The sequence below is a fragment of the Polypterus senegalus genome, chromosome 6 (assembly GCF_016835505.1).
Source record: "Polypterus senegalus isolate Bchr_013 chromosome 6, ASM1683550v1, whole genome shotgun sequence".
Lineage (NCBI taxonomy): Eukaryota > Metazoa > Chordata > Cladistia > Polypteriformes > Polypteridae > Polypterus > Polypterus senegalus.
Window position 1 is genome coordinate 124,635,803 of NC_053159.1, and position 22,799 is coordinate 124,658,601.

At 37.2% G+C, this 22,799-nt stretch overlaps 1 protein-coding gene across 4 annotated transcripts in view; it reads left to right on the plus strand.

The window, feature by feature from the left end:
- specc1 (sperm antigen with calponin homology and coiled-coil domains 1) overlaps positions 1–22,799 on the plus strand; it is a 299,764-nt gene that overhangs the window by 38,685 nt on the left and 238,280 nt on the right. For 2 of the 4 annotated variants that reach the window (XM_039757048.1, XM_039757051.1), the window contains exon 2: positions 17,899–18,076. In XM_039757048.1, coding sequence (XP_039612982.1) covers positions 17,936–18,076 — 141 coding nt within the window. In that variant the 5' untranslated portion in view covers positions 17,899–17,935. Of the gene's footprint in view, positions 1–5,958; positions 6,028–16,107; positions 16,159–17,898; positions 18,077–22,799 lie in introns of those variants that run through there. The other 2 variants (XM_039757049.1, XM_039757050.1) reach the window with 2 other exon arrangements.

Genomic DNA, 22,799 nt, shown 5'->3' on the forward strand with positions numbered 1-22,799 from the left:
TTGACAGCTGCACAAGTCGGGATAAAAATTATGAAAAATATTTGAATGTTTTAGGACAGGTCCAAGCAATACCTATGGATTTTGTATGCTGTTTCCTCATCTTTGAGAGTATTATAGCCAAAATATTACACATAATGTACCAACATAGGGAGCTTGTGTATCTGAAAGATTAATGGAGTGCTTACTTGCTTACCTACTTTGAAATGTGACTTAGTATTCTAGCAGTACTATTTGGAACCTGCTTGTACTTGGAACCTTTATCACCCCACACCTTCCATGAGCTATTTACCTCCAATGTAAGAGGAGCCTGCACTTTTTGGTAATATCCCTACATTAGTTATATTTTGACTGCACTTACTCTTTCAGGCAGTCATTGGCTTCTTCTTCTGTCCCTGGGAAAGGTTCCATTTTTTCATGTTTTCATATCTCTGGACTTTACTTGCTTTCATTTCTCCACCACCTCCTTTGCCACCAGTTTAATAACAGTTATACTTATTTTAATTTTGGAATGCTTGGATAGTTCTCATCAGAAATCTAGTACAAGGCAGTAGTTGTTTGGGAGCCAGTTCATTGTAGGGCATACACATGCACACTCCAACATGGTTGGTATATAAATTCTGACAGTAAGTAGAGTGGCTCCTTCTAACAGCATTCAGACCCTCTTTCTTAGTCAGCTAAAATGCACAATGTGCTTTCCACACAGACGTGAACTATTTATTTAAAGAGAATAATTTAGGAAAGTGATGTCCCAGGGGAGACAGTATACACTCCCCAAGTATGGAATTGGCTCTGAGGTGATACTGGGCAATTATGTTTAGAAATGGCAGCGCTGAAGTGCATTGTCATGCTCTGAATTTCAAACACTTCCTGTTTGAGATTCTTTGGAAAAATCTCAATTCAGCCGTAGTTTCAAAAGATTCTTGGTTAGGTACATTTTATGTTCTTTAGTTAAAAGTCATTCTTATTTACTCTGAACACATACCACAACATAAAGAAAAAAACATACAGTACCAGCAATGCAAAAAGTATCATTAATATTAATATCTTCATCTCTTTTCCTTTCCCTTTCAAATGTCACCATCATTCCTAAGCTATACCTACTGTTGAATGTCTTCAGACATTATTTGTACAGGAATTACATTTTTTTGTTTTGCTGAATACAGATTGGGCAGCATGGTGGCGCAGTAGTAGCGCTGCTGCCTCGTAATTAGGAGACCTGGGTTCGCTTTCCGGGTCCTCCCTGTGTGGAGTTTGCATGTTCTCCCCTTGTCTGTGTGGGTTTCCTCTGGGTACTCTGGTTTCTTCCCACAGTCCAAAGACATGCAGGTTAGGTGCATTGGCGATCCTAAATTGTCCCCAGTATGTGTTTGGTGTGTGTGTGTGTGTGCCCTGCGGTGGGCTGGGGCTCTGCCCAGGGTTTGTTTCCTGCCTTGCACCCTGTGTTGGCTGGGATTGGCTCCAGCAGATCCTCGTGACCCTGTAGTTAGGATATAGGAGGTTAGATGATGACTGACTGACTGAATGCAGATTTACTCTGTCCATTATCAGGGTCTTTTTCTCTGTTTTACTTTATCCTCAATATTTTTTGCTGCCATTTATTCAACCAATCAGAAAATCTTTATTTTAGATAGATACAACTTTTTTGTCCTCAGGGGAAATTTGTATTTTTTACAGAAACTCTTTACATAAATTGGTAGATAAATAAATAAATATACACACACACTTAGGTCTGAATGTACACCAGAATGACTGAAGCAAGAAAATTAAAAGAAAGAAAACTTCTGACTTGGCTGGCACAATCACAGTGAGACATTATACAGGTGTATTGCTATTGTTATAAAGTGTTTCTTGACACACATCTGCTGAATAATTTATTGGCTGAAAGTACTCAATGTTAGTGTGTCAGAGAGTGGAATGCGCAGAATTGTCCATAATGGCACTCAGTTTTGTTGTAACTCTCTCCTTTGCTACTACCTCCAGGGAGTCCAGACTGTGTCCTATAACTGAGCTTTCCATTTTAATAAATTTGTTGATACAGTGGGCCTCTCTTGAAGTGATGATACCAGCCCAGCAAACCATAACATAGAAATTTGCACTGGCCATCACAGTGTTATAGACCATATGAAGGATGTCACCCCACATTGAAGGAGCACTGTCTCCTCAGGGAAAACCTTGCTCTTCCCTTTCTTATATAGTTCCCCTGAGTTCTGAGACTCTCCAAACTGTCATTAATGTGGAATCACAAGTACTTATAGGAGCGGACCACCTCTTAATTCACTCCTTGAATAGTGATGAGACATAGAGACTCTTTGGTGCAGTGAAAATCAATAACCAGTTCCTTAGTTTTGCTGATATTGATGTTTATATAACAACAGATAAGCTGGCTAGAAAATGGATGGCCAGATGACAATACAAATAAGGTTAGTTTTGGCAACTTTTTAGTGTACAATACTTAATATACACTACCTCAGGGAATTTCATTTACAAAAACAGAAAAAATATGTAAAATTCACATGAACATTCCCCTGAAATCAATGCATATAAAAAGAACAAGATGTGTTAGAAATTCAATATGAAGACAGTTTTGAAAAGCAATAAGGGAAGACGTCATTCTGAAAGGAGCTTCACTGACAGGCATTGTGGAATATCTAAGCTCCGTCTTTAACAATGCATACTTAATAGATTTGTTTTTGAGCTCTGTCGCTCTCTCCAACCCCTACCCAAACTTCACTATTTTAACACTTATTTTTTCTATCTGTTTACTGCATGTAAAGGCATGACAAAGCTGAAAGATTAAGAATATAAAAAATGTTCACCTCAATCTGCAGAGAAAAAAGAAAATAGGTGATGTTTTTTGTTTATTTGGGTAGTGTGAAGTCGACCATCTTTAAAATATGAAGTGCCTCCTGTTTTCCTTAATTGCTTTAGAACCTTGACATGAATGCTGCAACTGATGAGTCACTGTGCTGATGACATAGCAAAGCCTCTTATCTGTGTACTCCTTCCTGCCAGCCAGCTCTGTGACTCTGTAAAAGGTTTAGTTTACTGTAGCAATCTATTGCGTCTTCAGTTAAAGCACCATTATACACTCATTTAGTGTAGACCTAATTGGTTAAATAGTGGAATTTCAGAAGAAAACTGTTTGCACATGGTCTTCTACAAAATGATGTTGACCTTTATGAAATGAATTTTACATTAGATTAGGTTAGATAAAATAAACTTTATTAATCCCAAGGAGAAATTCATATGCATATAGCAGTAGAAGCATAAAAAAGAAAGATACAGACTCACAGGACATCTGATACAGCCAATCAGTCAATTGATATGTAAAAATAAATAAATGAATGCATAAATGTATATTGTTCAGATATTTCAAAATGGTATTTCAAAATAAACTTAATAAGTGCTCCGGGAGCAGTGGTGGTTCCAGACCATATTTATCAAGGGGGCCAGGGTGGGGCCAGTGTTTTTTCATGGGCGCACAGAACATCACTGTAAGTAAATAATTAAAATGTTATCTCTTCAGCACAGGGGCCAGGGCCAGTTCTAAAGGGGCACTGGCCCCTGTTGGGCCCCATCTAAAACCACCTATGCCCAGAAGGAAGCACTGAAATGCCCAATAGCAATGGGCAGAAAAGACCCCACAGTAGTGGAATGAGCCTGTAGCTAAACGCACTCCAAGAGCATGAGGATGGAGGGGATTTTGCCACCATCATTGTTTCTACAACAGCTTCCAGTGTGTCCAGGCACTTCGAAAGTCCATTGCCTTTGCATAAACAAAAACAACGATTAGCCGTTTTTTCAAAACAATACCCATCTTGAAGGAAAGGGATGGGGTATACCCTAAGTCTCTTGACATCAATTGCCTTAGCATATATCCTTGTAATAAAGATGCAGACAATAATGTAGTAGCATTAAACCCTATATCCCTGTAGCTTGAAGTTTATTTGTGCAGCCATTTGCTCAGTTCAAAAAGGCGATTGTTATAGCTTAGTAATACAAATACTGTAGGAGAGCCTTGATCCATTGTAAGTTTTTACATGCTTCCATTAAATGTCTTTAATGTTTTAAGTAAAAGGATTGAGTACAGAAAGTCAGTAGCACTAATATGAAAAAGAAAGTCATGCCAGTGTGTGATGTGTTCCAGACTGTGACATCAGTGTCTAAGCATGCTTTCTTAAGACTGTATTTTGAATTTTTCCAAAAGCAAGAAGGCCGTAAAAAGACTGAAAAGGCAGGAGACAGATCAGAGCTAATTCGCGAGTAGCGTGCCTGTCTTTCTTTTTGCTGATGGCTTATGCAGGTGTCCTCTTAGCAAAATTGAGCACACACCTTTTAATCACATGCACAGAAAAATGTATATGTCGTGTTCTCAAATAGACGGCAAAGGATACATTTAGCTAGACATAAGGTATAGTGTTGTTGTGCTAAATGATTTCTTGAGACTTTAACAAATGAAGATGTGTTTAGTGCTTCTAAGATATATGTTGTTTCTGTATAAAGAAGTAGCCTTGAATTTACATAAACATGCCATATCGGACTGTGAGTGTTCAGCTATGAATGCTGAAGATGAGGTAATAGAATCTATATATTTTAAGCAAATTCATTTCTGCTGTTTTAATTCACAGCATCTCCATGCTTGTAGTGATACTTGTATATTATTAATCCAATTAATTTCCCACCTGAGCTTATTCTTTGGAATGGCTGTGTCTATTTACAATGCTTAAAAATCACAACTTGAGTACAACACTATACAGAATTTGTGCTGTCTTAAAATTTTTTGCTTTATTTTATTCTAAGCATTGAAAAGTTAAAGTAAATCATTATTTTGAAAGACACTTGAATAATATTTTCATCTGCTCCCTCTTAGAAAAATAAAATTTTGCCTACTTATTACCTCTTATTGTATTTATTGTTTTCATTGGCGGTTGTTGGTATTATAATACTATCATAAGTCTGTGGGAGACAAGCACGTAAGAATCACATTGTACTGTGTATACATGACAAAAAATTTGAATCTCAACGCTTCTCCGTAGAGTCTATGTATGTTTGATTCTTAGCCAAGTATGCTGATGCTTTGCATATCACCAAGGCAACATAGTAGATAGTATGAAACTTGTGGAGCCAGTATAGGTTGACTTATATAACTGGTGAGCATTGTCTTTCACTTAGCACTGTGAGTAATTCACTTTCAAAATGTGCATCTTCAGGCTGCTGAAGAATGTCAGATGAAATATTGAGAATTCAGCCTACTCCTACTGGTGCTGCTTGAAACTAGTATCATCTTTTATGCATGCAAACTTCAGAATATTATATTGTTACATATAATGTTATGCAATTTGCAACTTTCTTTTTTTTAATTATAGATTATTATCTGTTAAGCATCTAGATACTGTATGTGTACTATCTGCAGGCTTTCTGTTTTCAAACATAAAATGAATGATGAGAAAATATTAATAACAAAATTAATAAATTGAAAAAGTTAGGAGAGCACTTGACTTCCAGCCCTGCCTGATAAATGAACCACTGCTAAGTGGATGGCCCACAGGAAGTCGTCTTTGCTTCTAGCAGCCATCAGGTTTTTGATAAGTGATTTGACATAAACAGTTTCTCATCTGTTTTAGAAGAAAGGCGACAGCCTAAAAGAAAAATATGGCTGTTACAATTGACAAACACTAAGCAGCAGAGCTATTAAAAATGCTATGCAAATGCTACAAGTGGTTCTTGTTCTGTGAATTGTTTGAAAATGGTTCCTTGTAACTATAATCATCCTTGTTTCTGATCTTCTGCAAAATTTGTGAACTTCCCATTTTTTTTCAAAGCATGGTTTCAAATTCAAGAGCCTTCTCATAGAGGCCCGCCTGCTTCCGTGTCTCGATTAACCCAGAACAGCGATGCAAACCTCAGCTCTCTGTGGTTTTCCTCTTTGGAAAACACTTGCTGCTCAGCACTACAGATGCAGACAGAGGCCTTGAGCTAGGCAGCCTCTCACTAGTAACTTTATCAGACTGCTCACTGCTTCTTGCTGTAAGTAGTATTCAGTTCTTTTTTTACTGCAGATTCAGAATGCCTTTCTAACTGAGAAATATTAGCTTTGGAGTCCTTAGACTAAAAATGTATATTTTTTTGAGATTCAAATCCTGGTTAAAAACGTGCTTGTGTATTTCTGCTGTGCTGATGGTAAAGATTAAAAGTGTTGAGCAGTGATTTCGAAATTGGATGAAGAGTTTGAAGTTGTTCTGACTGTCAGTTTATTACTTGAAAAAGTGTCAGACTAAAGATCTGGGCAATAAAATTTTTTGTTTTAAGTAGTTTTGTTAGTATAAACAATACAGTTAATTTTAGCAGAGACAGTATTGTCTTGATATTTGTGTTCTACTTATATTTTGAAGGTAGCTTTGGTAAATGAAACAATATAACATTAAAATGCATTGTACCTGGCTTACAATGTAAAATGTTTTAGTTTACCCACAGATGAGCAGAAGCCTTTTGACAATTTGTTATACTGTACACAATATATTTTCGTACAATGAAAAGTTTAAGTGGTTTAAGGAGAGCAAGTTTCCAGTGTAATTACTAAAGCTGCTAATGACTAGTGTATGTAAAGAAAAGGGAACTCCTTAAATAGCAATAAGTGACCAAAACAAGACCACAGTATATGTTCATGTTAGAAGTGATAGTTTTAAGGGAACATGTCTAGGAGCTGTTGGCAATCATTTGAAACAATAATAATAATGACACAGATTAAGGTTACTCTTAAGGATGTTTCAAGAAGTCCAGACAAAGAGCCAAAGGTCTTGGAATGGTGAGGGCTGGAGTCTCTATTTTGTAGCTTCTTCCACAAATAAGGGTTCTCCTCCCTCTCTTTATGTTGCCATTATTTATCCACTCCATTATGTTTGTCTAACATTGAAGTGGACTTTCAGTTTCTAGAGTCTTAAAGATGCCGTAGTGATGTTGATTTGACCTTTTCTCAGGTAAACTTTGACTTTGTCTTTGAACTACTTCTTCTTGCCTTCATAGGTTTACTAATCTTGACTTTATGGTGAAATAGAATTAAGGCACTCTGATGTAATGTCCCTTTTAGCATGGTTGGTTCTGCATGTTCATGTCTTTAGCACTGGTCATCTTTGCTTTGGTGAAGACACCTGAATTGGTTTATTTACCGCTTTTTGCAGTTCTTGTCAGTTTTTTAAAATAATGACTTTTCACAGACAAAATATTTTCACCCAAACTAAAGAGATTAGAAGAGGCACAATCATTAATTATGAAGCACACTTTGTGAAATAACCCTAAGTGGTCAAAGTATTGTATGTCAATTGTGCATAAATGTAGTATTTACAAGTAAGCAAGCACAGAATAAATACAATGTGTTCTATAGAATATTAGATTTCTTTCAGAGATAACATGTCAGTAAGCCTTTGCTAATCCTGTTTCTTAATCTGAGTTCAGTGATGCCAGCTTTTAAAATATCAGGAGTCATGTATTGAGACTAGGATATAACTAATTTAGAGTGACATACGTTGTTACCTTTTGCTGTGGTAGCCATTCATATACATCTATCCTATACATTTTTGTAAAACTGTACAAAGGCCTTTTGTTTGCTGCCTATAAAGTCTTAGAGCAGAGTAGATTAGATGCCTTATGCTGGTAAGGGGAAGCATCTCTGGCAGGTGGGAGAACCTGAGTTACAGGGACATCCTGAGATCCCATCCCCATATCATACTGTTCTTGAGTTGTTTTCCCCATAAGCTCTGATCTTTAAAACCCCGAAAAACATTGATTTACTTTTTATTATTTAAGAAGATTATTCAAAGTTGTGGCCTTAGGTTTTCAAAGTAACCTGCATAGATAGGTATGGTATGCTGCAAAGAATACAGCAAGTGGATGCAGACATACCACTGCTTAAACATAAAACAACTAAGAAAAAAGAAGCTTCTGTTTGTGGATTAGCTCTAAATGTCTTCTCCCAAACTGTCAATTTGTCTTTCATTTTTAGAAATTCCAAATATCTTTGTCTTACTTTTCTGCATTTATTGAAACAGTTTTTCATCACATAGCTCTGTCATTTTCTTATTTTAGTATCAAAGTAGATTATATATTTACTCAGTTCTGGGAGATCACACAGAAGTACTGCTTTCAAAGAGAACTGTTTTGTCATCTTTGTGGTTACCCAGACATTCCTTTATGCAGGCTGAGTGTACACACCCACAGATTAAATCTGCAGAGTTGATTAAATTTCACTCCTGAGAGTTACAGTACTGCTTCTCCATCACGTTCCACCTCCTCAGATGCTTTAATTATATTAGAACCATAGCCAGAAATACTAAAAATGTGTAATGATTTTTGAAAAATTCTTGGTTAAGTAGGTATTAAGATTAGAATTAAGAATTTGTTTGTAAAGCTCCTCAGATTGCACTCTACTTAGACTATATTTTAAAATCTTAAAACTTCCTCATATATTATGCTTAAATTCAATTAAAGTTAGAATTTAAATTGTTTCAGTGTCTGATTTTTTTAATGTTCCAAATTCCAATCAATTTGGTTAAATGATAGTAACTAGAGATATTTACTCGTGAACATCTGTAATCTCTCCTTTCACTTATTCATTGACCCTTATTTCCTAGTCATGAACGTTTTTGTTGTTCATTCACTGTCCTGCTCCACTGACAGATTGAGCAGATCGTTCCTCCCCCACACTATGTGATTCTTCAATTCCACCCGGGTGGGGGGGTAAACGCTAATATTAATATTATTCAAAGTTATTGTCTGTTTTTACATGCATTTTTATCACTCTTTAATATTTTTTTATTTTATCAGTATACTGCTACTGGATTATGTGAATTTCCCCTTGGGATTAATAAAGTATCTATCTATCTATCTATCTATCTATCTATCTATCTATCTATCTATCTATCTATCTATCTATCTATCTATCTATCTATCTATCTATCTTATCCTATCCTATCCTATCCTATCCTATCCTACTGTATATTAGGAGACACTCAATCCACTTCATAACATTCTGTGATCTGCAGCCCTGTTTATGACCATAGATATCTTCTCACACAGATGTGTCACTTTTGTCCTCTTTTCTACTTATTTATGTCAGTAACAGAGCTTGAGGTTGCATGCATTTTGCAAGGGGCATAAGACTATTGGAAAATATGTTCTTCCATCTTTCAGCCTAACATTGCCAATAAAAACGCAGCCACACACACTTCAAACCAGGTGCAGGAGGGTAAAACAACCAAGCATTTACATGTGTATATAAATGCACGCTAAAATATGTCAGTGTAACCAAAAATATCCTTTATGTCTGCTCAATAATTTAAAACATAATTGATAGTGATATACCAATTATTGATTTTATTACCTGCACACTACAGTAAGCTAATATAAAAACAAATGATCTTCATCAGAAGAATAAATTGTTGATATCACGTTGGGATAGGCATATAGTAGTTAGTGCTTCTGCCACCGTATAACTCTAGAGTTCCAGGTTTGTATGGAAATTCCACATTGTCTCTATGCTTGTGTGGGTTTTCCTCCTGGTACGCTAGTTTTTCTACTACATCTACTAAGACATGAGTGTTGGGCTAACTGGCTACTCTGAACTGGGGCGATAATTGTTATAAAATGGATAGCTTATTATCTTTAGTGCTTCTAATTTATAAGGATATGTTTTACTTAAATGAAGGGGATACAACTTGAGGTGGTAAAGTATTGTCACATTGTTTCTAGACATGTGGTACTCAATTTGATTAGTAGTATTTAAGCAGCTGATTAGCTTGTTTTCTAAACAATGACAGATTAACCATAATACATGCACTGCCATTTTGGTGAAATATGATATGATAGAAATGTTTATCATGGTGTTTTATTCATTCTGTGCATCTGTATACAGGTATTGTTGTTTGATGGATTACTCATATCTCAAAGGACTAGTATTAGCAAGTCAGACCAGGAGATGTTAGCACACAGGGCAGAAAAAACTAAAGTCTTAAATGAGCCTAGTTCAGAAACAGAAAGTCAAGAAGCGTGAATGATTAAACACAATACACTAAAGAAAGCCTTGTGTTAAAGAAACCAAGCCAATATGATTCTTTCCCTGTGTAACTACCAAACATTGTGAGACTTGTTTGTATATCCAAAATGAGGTTCACCTACATTTTAAATACCTTCTGAAAGATGAAGTTGCACGTTGCAACATTCCAGGGTCAGATGGTGGTATTGTAACTCCTTTGTTAACAATAAATCTCTTTAAGTGGCTACACCTACAAATGACAACATTTTGTCACTTAAAGTCAAAAATATATGGTGAAAAAACTATTAACTATACTAAAATGAAACCAAAAGCACAAAATACAAATAAGACTTAATTTAGGTGATTCTCAAAGATTCAGAAAAATGAAAATGCAAAATTGGAAATGAAAGGCAACAAATTAATAACAACAGGTGACCTTCACAGAAGGTTTAGTTTAGAATATACGGAGAGGAAAAAACTGCTGCAAAAGGAAATACTGTACAGGAATTTTACATTAAACTGCTTGACTGGCAGAACACTACAAGAGGGGGTGTATTCTTTTCTAATTTCCCTAAGCCCATCGTGGATAAAAATCTAGTAACTCTCTGATAGGGACAGCTCTCAGGAGACAGCAGTCTTATAATTAATATTTACTGCTCCAAAACTTTAAACAAAGAAGGCACTGGCCAATGTGGAGATTTCTGGGGCCTTCCAGGGTAGCCAAGCTATATCACACAAGGTTTTAAGCAAAAACAGTGTTTACCTGGAGACAGCTGCTGACAGTCTGCAAGTATGCCTGGTTCTATAAAAGAATTATGAGGGTTCAAGGGTACAGAAACACTTGAAGATACTTTATCTGCATTCTTGGGATAACTTACTGCACAGTTAGTCTATAAAGTTTAGGATGTGAATTTTGGAATTTGGCAGGCAAATTTCTGTTCTAATACCATTTGTAATCTATCTAGTTAGGCAATAAAAGGTGTAATTTCTCCCTACTTTCTCCTGTATCAATCCATGGCTAACATGATCACTCTACTGCTATGACCTACATGTAGTGAATATCAGGGGCAAAAGTAAACCTGCTGTCAGAAAGATAAATGGCTTTGATGTAACCTAGCTATGCTTACAAAGTGTCAAAAACTACATTAAGCTCAAGATTACTTTACCACTGTGACATGCAGCTAGTGCACATAAGTGGATATAATGTTTAGGGTAGAAATAGAATACCATTTACCCGACACTGTTCAGCAGAATGGATCATCTCAACAAAAATTCTTTCTATCACGTCATCATCATGCAATAGGTTCAAGTAAGTAAGTGGATCTTGGCTCTCAATGTTCACTTTTATTCCTGGCTGCCCCACAAATCAAAACGAGGTGGTGCTGGTTTACTTGAAGCAGGGTCAACAGAAACCCAAACGCGAAGGTCACATTCAGATTCATCAGAATCACTTTGGTTTCACTGTCCATTTCAATTTCACTACCTGAAGACAGATTCACTTTCTCATTGCTGCTGCTCATATCACTGTGAAATGAATGCATTTCCTGGGCTGCTAAAAAATGTTTCTTACTAGACACCATTATGAGACTAGGAGAAGATGTGTCTACACCATTGCCCGGGTGACACTTGGTTCTGATGCTTATGTAAGACACGCCTATACCGTTGCCCTAGTAATGTTTGGGACTAACGCCTTTAACACTGTTTTCACAGGCTTAGAGACACTCTGGTCTAATGCTAAGGAGGTTAAGGCCTCATTTATGGAGATTAACACTAGAATCCCTGAAGCCTACAAAAAAACTTGTGATACCAGGCCACTTTAAATTCCTTTGCACCTCTCTGTTAGCGTCTTTTGTTTTGCAAATGTGTCGATCAGCACAAGCAGCAAGCAGTCTGTTATTCCAGCCCCCCACCACCACAGCTAAACTGAGGTAAAAAGTTCTCCAAGCTTAAGTCTTGTTTATCTCTGTGTGAGGTGCCTGGAGTTGTAGAGGGTAAATAATATGCCATTATTTGGAATACATGCATTTCATGTGTGTTCCGTGTCTACAGTGATCTGTGTAAATGTAGGATGACATGAAATGCCAAAAATGTTGAACATATACCTAAAACAAACTTTTTTAACGATATATTATTTACCTCACACCCAGTTTGACAGATTAGGGCTGTATCGCTCCCTTGAACCCCTGTCCAAGACTCCAGACACCAGATAAAAATCCAAATGATGACTTTATTTTTATGCCACAGTGCACAAAGCACCCTCTCCTCCACTATACTCATATACCAAACAATAATAAACACAATAAACCAATCCTCCGACTCCCAGACGTGTTGCCATCCTTCCACTCAGCTCAGCTTGCCGTCTGGGAGCTCCCACAGTCCTTTTATATACCCTGACCCGGAAGTGTTCCTAATCCCCAGTCCATGTGATTCTCTATCACTTCCAGGTCAGGTACAAGTCCTTCTTCTCACCCCGGAAGCACGTCACTCCTGTTGTCACTCTTCCTGTGATGCACTTCCGGGTTATAGGGCACAAATGATTCTTCGGTCCTCCCTGCAGCTCCCTCTAGCGGCCCCTGTGGTATCCAGCAGGGTCTTGTATAAAAACTACATAGTCCATGACTCCTTGCTGGTCTTCAGGGCACCTCCATACAGCAGGGAGGGCTCCATCTGGCGGCCTGGGAGTATTGGCCGGCCATATACCACACCAGATAAACAAGACTTGAGCTGGGAGAACTTTTTGCCTGAGTTGAATGTGGCAGTTGGGGGTGGTGGATGGGATAGCAGGCTGCTTGCACTGATAGACACATTTACAAAACAAAAGACGCTAATGGAGCGGTGCGAAGGAATTTAAGGTGGCCCAGGATTATAGGATTTTTTTGTACGCTTTAGGGATTCTAGTAATAAGTCTTATTCGAGTTGTAGGTGAACCTGGCAATCACGATGGGTTCTAAGTGAACTGATTTTTTGTTGAAATTTGGTACACTTCTTCTTTGAGGACATTTGTAGTTAAAGGAAAATAGAGCTTGATGTAAAATCTCTCATTTTAAACATTCTTACATTTTCAAATTCATTCATCTTAAATCAAAGACACATTCTCTAGTAATACGTTACTGTTTCTTATTTATCTTAAGCAAGGTTATTTCTATTTGTATACAAGTTAAATTCTGTTACAATTAACTTTTTTTTTTAACGAAATCTTCATTTTAAAAATTACAGTGAAATCTGTTTTATTACAAGAAAGTCATTTTTCATAAGTAAGGAGCAAAACACACCCAAAAATTGTGATTCAGGAGGTCTGCTGAACATCCCATTAAATTGTATGTTTATGTCACTTGGTTTAATCGACAACTGCCACAGATTTGCAGGTGTAAAGCTTGAGAAGGGCTACTACAGACCAGAGGCATTGTGGGCATATCTACAGATGGTATAACTGCCAATCAAATTTGACTTGTTGGTGACATCAACGTGCACCTGGCCCCTCTTTAACTTTGCAGTTTGCCTGTTCTTTTTCCTTCTCATATTGGACGTCAGCATTTCTTTTGGTTGGTAAATCTGTCCTCTGGAGAGCTTACTTGAGCTGCAGCGCTGTTATGTCAGGGTTTAGCCACAAGAATATTTAAATGCAAGTCCCTATCAACAGACAGTCAAAAATACTAACGACTACAACTTGTGGCCACCAGAAGGTCCTCCAGCTTCCAAAACACCTAACATAAGACAGGCTTGGACACAAGTCGCAATAAACAACAGAACCTTTATTGTTTTGTGGGAAAATCTTCACAAGCAAGTGTTTCCATCACAGCCACAAATTAGAAGCAACCAGCAATACTTGGTGTTTTGTCTTCTTGTCTCTCTCTCTCTCTCTCTCTCTCTCTCTCTCTCTCTCTCTCTCTCTCTCTCTTCCTCTCTGCCTCCTCTGCTCCTCCCAGCAAGCTTCATTTTCCTCCTCCCAGTTAGGGCTTCCGTCTTATACAAAATCTGGTAGTACTTCCAATGTCAGAGCTATTGGACATAGCTCTGGCCCGGGAGCATTTCCAGGTTAGGTGGGAGTTTGTCAAGAGAATGTAAGGCACCCCAGTCCCCTCAGCACCCCTTGGCGGCACCCACAGACCCCAATAGGGCTGAGCCAGAGAATTCCCATGATGCCCTGTGGGAGGCGCTGCCAAGGAGGCTGCCATCTAGTGATCTGGGGAGAGATAATTTCCTGTACAGGCTGTCTCCAGCTGTCCGGGCATGGTAACCGTCCCTCACAACATATGTATTTGGTAGCTGGTTTGCTGTGCATTCCTACCACTTAACACTGGCAGCTGCATGCTTACTGTTGGCTGTGCACTGACCCTCTTTTAAATAGCAATCTAATGACAGAGAAACACAGCTGCACTTTGAGAAACTCCCTCTTAAACAGTATTTCAATGGAAAACAAGCACACTCTTAACTGCCTCTCTGCAGGATCAGCTGCAGGTTTGCTGGCTTACTGCATAACGTTCTTGTCGCACAACGTTTAGAACATTTAAAAGACAGAAGACTTTGTATTCTTTTAACCTGAAGAAGGGAGCTAGAGTAGGGTGATTGTGTATTGAATAAAAACTACTACTTTGAATAAAATCTTGAGAGTGTACCCCCACCTTATTAGCAATTAAGTTATTGTTTCCTGAAAACCTGGTCTCATCTTCCTATCTCTTGTGCAACTCTGCAACCAAAGTGTGAAAAGAGATATATAAATTACCGGCCAAATCTGATTTTAGGACAAACCAGTTTAGAATATGCCAAGCCAGTTTGTCCTAAGTGCAATAGGATGAATCGTTTGGCCTAGTCTGAACTATATTACCCTGAAATCAATGTAGAGCTCTTGGGACAAATTTGATTTGGCTTAGTCTAAGCTAGTTTGGTCTGGTATCTCACTTTTCACTATTGGATAAACCACTATAGCCTAGTCCAAACTGATTTGTCTGGTTTTCAACATTAAATATGTCTGAATCTGCAAATTCGGGGAAACCATGCCCACGCCACCCCCATCCCCAAATCTTCCACAGTACACCACTGCATTTCCACAGTAAGTCGTAATATTGTAGAGTGTTTGAGCATCTTATTCGTTTTAATTTTGCATGTTTGTTTCATTCGTTTTATTCTTACTGTTTTCTTGTGTTTCTCACTGTTATAGTGGACAAAGATATCAAAGAGAGTGGAGACAGATTCTTGACAGAGATTTTGAAATGCAAAAGCAAAAATTCAACTCGTTTTAATGTACTGTACTTACAAAAAACTAATGTTTAGAACTTATAACTTGTTCTTAAACTTGGGCTTGGCCAATAACATCTGTCCAAAAGTATTTGGACCAACTAACATAGGCCTACTGTAATCATAAATAAAATTTTGAGGGGGACAGTGTCTGCTGAAATGCAGTTACTGTCCCAACTTGATGCATTCAAAATTAGTATCATAAATACGTTAAAATTTCAAATTGAGCCTTATAACTGGAAATTTACCACAGCCACTTTAAACAAAGAGTCAGTCAAACCATATGAACTTTTTAGAGGAAAACTAGTGTAAACATCTTTTCAGCCACAGACCCTGACAAAAACAATTTCAAACAATGAATAAATGAATAAACCATCTTGACCCAAATATTTTGACCACTTTTAAAGGTAATGAAAAAGCAAAAGTTCATTTCATTCATTCAGTCAGTCAGTTAAGCACTGCTCACTACTATTATTGTTACTTATTAGATAAGACCATGAAATAGGATGTTAACATCCAAGTGGCTCTGAGGCTAGGGATCTGCGCTGGCAATCGGAAGGTTGCCGGTTTGAATCCTGTAAATGACAAAAGGGTCTCTGCTCTGTTGGGCCCATGAGCAAAGCCATTAACCTGCAATTGCTGAGCGCTTTGAGTAGTGAGAAAAGCGCTATATAAATGCAAAGAATTATTTCATTTTGTAAGCATTTGGATGAAGAATCAGAAATGTTTAGACATTTACACTGAATTTGAAAGTTAATGTCAAATTACAGCAGCTCATAATTGTCAGATTTAAGTTTCACTGTATTTTTCTTGATTCTGCTGAATACAGGAAAGTTACTTGGACTGAAAATACACAATCTACCAGTAAATACACAAGTTCAGAAACCATAAATAAGGTAATTATTTGCTTAAATCTGAGACACTATACTAAATGTATGAAATAAAAGGCTCACTTAGTATTATTTTCTTTCATTGCTGAGAACACAACACCATAATGCCTTTTTGTTTAGTAAGGTAATTTCTTTCTCATCACATACATTCAATTACAACCATACACATAATTTGTGAAAGCACAAAAATAACACATCTGCTGAGAGATTCTACTTCAGAGGATACTCTGAAATAAAGTGACTTTTGTGTATGCTACTTAAAGGCATTTAAAGCAACAGTATTGTCAGTACCTGAAAACAATTGTAGAGGTTTTGACTATCCCCACATGAAGTCATTAGAACTGCAGATTCAAACTACCCTATAAAAGAATGAACGAAAACAACATGAAAAGCAGTCATGGGTTCTTCACTTACAGTCATAGAGGTACAAAGCCTGCCTCTATTTCAGTAGGAACAAAGATATAAAATTAGAGCATAAATACTTTGGTTTCAAATACATTTTAGAAACTTGCATAATTCTCATTTACTGAAACTACCAACATGTCTTTAAAGCAGGAAATGCAGAGCAGCTGCAAACACCACCATCAATCCTTATAAAATAAGCAAAAGCTTACTGACATTGACAGTTTTTGTATATGGTAAACATTGCTTATTGTACACACCATATTGTATCTTAAATCCAAGAATGATCTCACACATTTCTTAGTGCATCATTACTACATTATCCAGTATATTAGTCTCACTACGGTATGATTTCCCTCTACTTTATGTGCTCACTGCTTGACTATAATTTCACTGTTACTTCCATTCCAGTGTTTTAAAAGGATCCAGGGTGCTCTCATTGCATTGCATCATGGAAGCATGTGAAATATAGAGGAAATGGTAGGAAAGGTTCCACAACACATTTTAACAGGGTCTGTCAGAAATCACTATGTTATAATGCTTGAATACAGACAGCTGTGGAAATAGTAATTATAGCTTCCCTGTCAAATGGCAGGTCGATATTATATTGTAAACTTGTTTTCTCTGTAAAGGACATTGTGGTTGGGAAAAAGACTTAACGATTTTAACTTCAAATTAACCAGATATTTAAATGGTGTTTATTTATAACCCTACCTCATACCAGTTAATAATAAGGTTGCTTTCAAATGCTCTCTGCTGCATGTTGTTTTACGAATCTTACACATAGCCTATTTTCTTGGCAAAAATTGGGCAAACCCCCACTGACTGTTTCCCAGGTCAAAACGTAAAATGTTTCAACTGTCCTTGAATAAAAAGAGATTATCTAAACATATAAATTTCTTATACAGTATATTCTAAATAATTCACATCGTTATTGTTCATGTAGGTAGAAATTTCAAGGATTACATTATATAGTAGTAATATGCTGCAACACTGTCTTTACTAGTGTGATTGTTAACAAAACAGCCACAGTAGATGAATTTGTGAACATTGTTAAAAGTAGATTATTTTTCAGTAGTTATAAATTTAAACTAATTAGCCATGAGGATAGTGATTAACATCTGTAACCAAATGATTATTGCAAAATTGTAGTTTTTCCTGGTTTGAATCTATGCTGTTATATCTAAGACAACAAGTGCATAGTTATTAAGATTCAGTTTTAGAAAGCATTGTCCATGGTGCCATCAGTTGGCTTTGTTAAATGTTTTAATGTGCATGATCACTAAAAATAAGGGTGCCTGGTTTAGTTACATTTAAAAAAAATGTCTATCATTTGTTTTCCAGGTTCAGTATTCAGGACGGTTAAAATACCTAATTCAATATGAAAAGTACTCTGAAGAGTAGTGTGGCCAAACAGGGACCTTCTGTAGTCGAGAAAGGAAGGCCAGTCACAAGTACTGGACTGGGGATGAAGAGTTCTAAATCCTCAAGCTCTCTGGTCACTGAAGCAAGGCTTACCAAGGTATAATTTTATTTGGCATAGTGCAAATTATTCAATGCATGATAAATTATTGGATATAGATTGTTTGGGGAGAATCAGCATCATTATAATGGGATAAAGAGTCAGCTTGGGAATAAGGTATTGCTGATTTTAATGTAGAGACGTAATGAGAGAGTGCCGGAAAGTATAAGCCTCAATGATTCACCACCGTTTGTGTAACTACTTATATCCATTCAGCAATATCTTTTGCAGTTAACAAAAATTTACACCGGGTCTTACAGACTCAAATCACATAGATGTTTTTATGATATAATAGTAACAATAATAATAGCAGCTCACTACTCAAAATGGGGAGAACCCAGGTTCAAACCGATAACCTCATGATTACATGGTAGCAGTTCTTATCCCTGCATCAGCCAAGCAGACACGTCCGCTCTCTGTCAATTGATATTTGGGCTTCGGTTTTTACTCATTGAGAGCAATATGTAAATTGAATGATTTCCTTTTCTTTGGTTATATTCTTGAATAAGAGTGCACTTTTGTTATAACTTTTGTGAAAGTGTTTATTTGATGTTTGGACTTCAGTCTTCACACATTATACACTTCATGTCAGCATTTTGTCATTATTACTAAAACATGAAAAAGTTTTTGTTTTAGTTATATGTTCAACATTTCTTGCCTCGCATTTCCTGTCACCCTGTATTTACCCAGATCATTGTAGACAACAAACACACATGAAAAGCATGTATTCCAAATAACAATATGTTATTTACCCTTTACAATTCTATACACCTCATACCCAGATGAACAGCTCTGAGAATTTTGCGTCTGACATCAGCTGAGTTGGTGGGGGATGGGATAGCAGGCTGCTTGTGCTGATTGACACATTTGCAAAACAAAGACACTGATGAAGAGGTGCAAAGGAATTTAAGGTGGCCTGGAGTTACGACTTTTTTCGTAGGCTCTAGGGATTCTAGTGATAAAGGCGAGGGATTCACACAGTTCCTGGCAGTTCATTTAAATGCACTAGGAAGTTGGTGAGTGTACTTTTGTTTCTACTCAGCTTTTGTGATTATTGGATTTTTGATCTGTTTCCTCTATGTTTTTACCACCCTTTGGATTCTTGTAGTGGGGCTTTCAATTAGATTGCCTTATTGTTTAAAGCAGCTACTTTTTGCCTTTTGTTCTCCCAACAGAGCTTCATTCTTCCTGAAGAGCATTATTATGAAAACTTGTATTTTATAAAGATGCTGTGTTTACCCTTGTATCTAGCTGAGTTTTGATGGGCAATCCTCCCTAGTGGCCATTTTGGAGATTTCTGGGACTGTTTTTGTGCCTTGGAACTTCAAGTTCATAGCACTAACAGCTTTTCCTTACTTGGTCTTGTGTTTCACACGTACTATCTAAGGTTTGATGTCATTTTTCTACCTTTACTAATTGAAGGGTATAATGTGCTGATCCAATCAGGTGTCTGTAATTGGTCCTGATTGTTCTGTCTTATCATTTCTGGCAGGTGATCATCTTCAGATTTTTGCTGGGTAGAAAGAGAAATGCTTATCATGCTGTCTTTATTTATTAGAGTCTGTTATTTTGCTTTGTCATTGTCATGAGTCATTTTTATCTTTAGTTTTTCCTGGGAAGGATAATTTTTTCCCTTAAACAGATTGAACACTTTTTCATAGTGTTATTTCTGGTCAGGAATCTTTTTGATTAAAAATTTCAATTTTACTAGGCTTATTTCAAACGTTATTATTTTACAATGGTATTTTAAACTATCACAGTGTTTTTAATGGACATCACAATTTTGATTCCTGGTTGCTAGGTGGTTGACAAGGACACCTCCACATGGAGGTTACATCCCTCATAAGATTCACAATAGTGTAAATAGCTTAAGAATTCAATATCCGACTTTATGGATATCAAAAATGAAACCTTTTGTGCTAAAGTTTATGGTGTTGACCCTGCTTTGCATTCTTCTTCTTCATATTATGAGTTTGCCTTTACTTTCAGTTTTGTCAACAGATTTTTCATCTTCCAGCTAACAATCCTCACCTGCCATTTGACTTCTCTTCCCAGTTTACAGTCATCTTCAATTGTAAAAATCCTTTCCCACTTTCAGACACATTATTTTAAAGTTTGGTTTCCTCTAGAAAAGGCAGCATTACAGTGCCCTCTGTAAAGTAGCGCTGTCCTTTGCAGCTATTTTGCTGGGTCTGCTATGCTTAGTAGCCTACTTAACATCCTAGTTGCTGAAAGTTTGGGAAATAGAGGAATTATCTTAAGAATACTACTTCATAAGGAAGGAAAGGTCTCTGTTTAATTTCTCAAAATTTGTGTGACTTATTCTAAGTTTTTGCCCATTTCTTTTTACGTTTTTGATATCACTGAGATTCTGATGATAGACCCCTTCATAAAAGAACAATAATTCGCTACACATCCTTTTTCTATGCAATTTCTACTATTAATAAGGCCAAGATAGATCATCCAATACAGATCCAAGGAAGTCTTTTGTTTTTCCTTCAGCCAAGACCATATGTCTCTGGTTTGAGGTCGTTGAGGTTGCAGCGCCCGGGGTCATTCTTCTGTAGTGACTTTTGGGAAATGAGGAGGCCATTCAGGATTTTCTTCTACCTACCATATAACAAAATTATTTGGCTTAGGACCTCATTTTCCAATATTTAAGTAGGTTTTGGCAAAGTGACTATACCATTTTAATCCTATAGACTATGCCTGGTGAAGCAAGGGCACCCTTTGATGTCCATATAAAGCCAAAATAATGCCAAGGCGTTTCATATATACAAAGTGTTTATTTAAAAAAAATACACAAGGGAGATATACACTAGTCACAGAGATAAAAAAAATAAAACTTATCAAAAAAGAAGGAGCTAATGGCCCAATGGATGGATGGATGAATGAATGAATGAATCAATCAATCTGTCTATCCCCCATATGTTCATTACGCATTGCCTTGCAGACAGTGAACTCGCACATCAGCTCAGTGTGGTTTCTTTAGGTATATAAGTGCATGAGTAACTTGGCAACATTCTGTAATGAAGACAATGTGCATGTTTGACTCCATGACTTGGTTCTAGTATTCCTTATCCAAATTAGGCTCTTTAGGTTTTATTTATAAATGTTCAGCTTGCTTTTAACTTGTACCCTCCCTTTACAGCAGGCAGTGGGATACAAACATTGTTGCTCTAGGAATCACATAGGATTCTAAGGTACTGCCCAACTTCAATGTCAAGCCCTGAATGCAGAGAAACCACCACACCTTTAAAAACAAACAATACAGTTTTAAAATACAACTTGAGAGAAGCCAATTTGTGAATATTTTTTTTCTTTTTGGTGTCAGTCAAAATACTGGCGGTAGCATTTTGAATCAGTGTTTGACAAATCAGAGATGAGTGGTAAACACTGGTATGGTTGTAGTTGTAGTCTACCCTGAATAAAATAATCATTAAGAGACAGTAAAGATTTAATCTTAGTGATGCACAGAGATGACAACATTTTTTTGCTTATCAAATTTGATATCATAGTCAAATATTGGTCCATGTTTTAGAGCATGAGACCTGATGTGCATGGGGTTAAAGGATCTAGGCTACTAATGATTCTTTTAATGGAAGTGGGAGAGCCAAAAAGAATAACACCTCTGTCTTTGAGTCATTTAGCCGGGGAAAACTTAACAATATCCATCCATCCATCCATTTTCCAACCCGCTGAATCCGAACACAGGGTCACGGGGGTCTGCTGGAGCTAATCTCAGCCAACACAGGGCACAAGACAGGAACCAATCCTGGGCAGGGTACCAACCCACCGCAGGACACACACAAACACACCCCCATACCAAGCACACACTAGGGCCAATTTAGAATCGCCAGTCCACCTAACCTGCATGTCTTTGGACTGTGGGAGGAAACCGGAGCGCCCGGAGGAAACCCACGCGAGACACGGGAGAACATGCAAACTCCACGCAGGGAGGACCCGGGAAGCAAACCCGGGTCTCCTAACTGCGAAGGCAGCAGCACTACCAGTGTGCCACCGTGCCGCCCAACTTCACAATATCCAACATTTAATACCATCAAGTTAGTCAACATGAGTAGTTAGGGTTTCATCAGGTTTTAAAAGAAGACTAGAATTAGGCATCATCCGCATAGTTGCGATAAGGGATGTAATACAGTTTTTAGAATCGAGGAAGGTGGTGGCATACACAGAGAATAGGGTCAAAATACTTTCTGAATTCACTGTATTTGTCAGAGGAGAAGCCAGAAATTGCAGAATGGGGGCAGGGGGTGTGGAAACAATTGGGTGGGCAAACCATAACCACTGAAAAGTTAATCCCTATTATAGAACTATCATTAAAAACACCTTATAAATATAGAGAACAATTACTTATCAGTCAGTACGAAAAATGCGACAAAACTTTGAAGATTGAAATAATTAATTTATTTTAACAAATTCTCTAAACAATTTTACACTAGGGAAAGTAACAGCAAAGGGATAGATAGATAGATAGATAGATAGATAGATAGATAGATAGATAGATAGATAGATAGATAGATAGATAGATAGATAGATAGATAGATAGATAGATAGATAGATAGATAGATAGATAGATACTTTATTAATCCCCAAGGGAAAATTCACACTCTTTGCAAATATTATACAGACAGTTTAGACATAACCACTAACAACAACTTTCATGAAGCAACAGGAACAACTTCCAGAAACTGCACAACTGCAA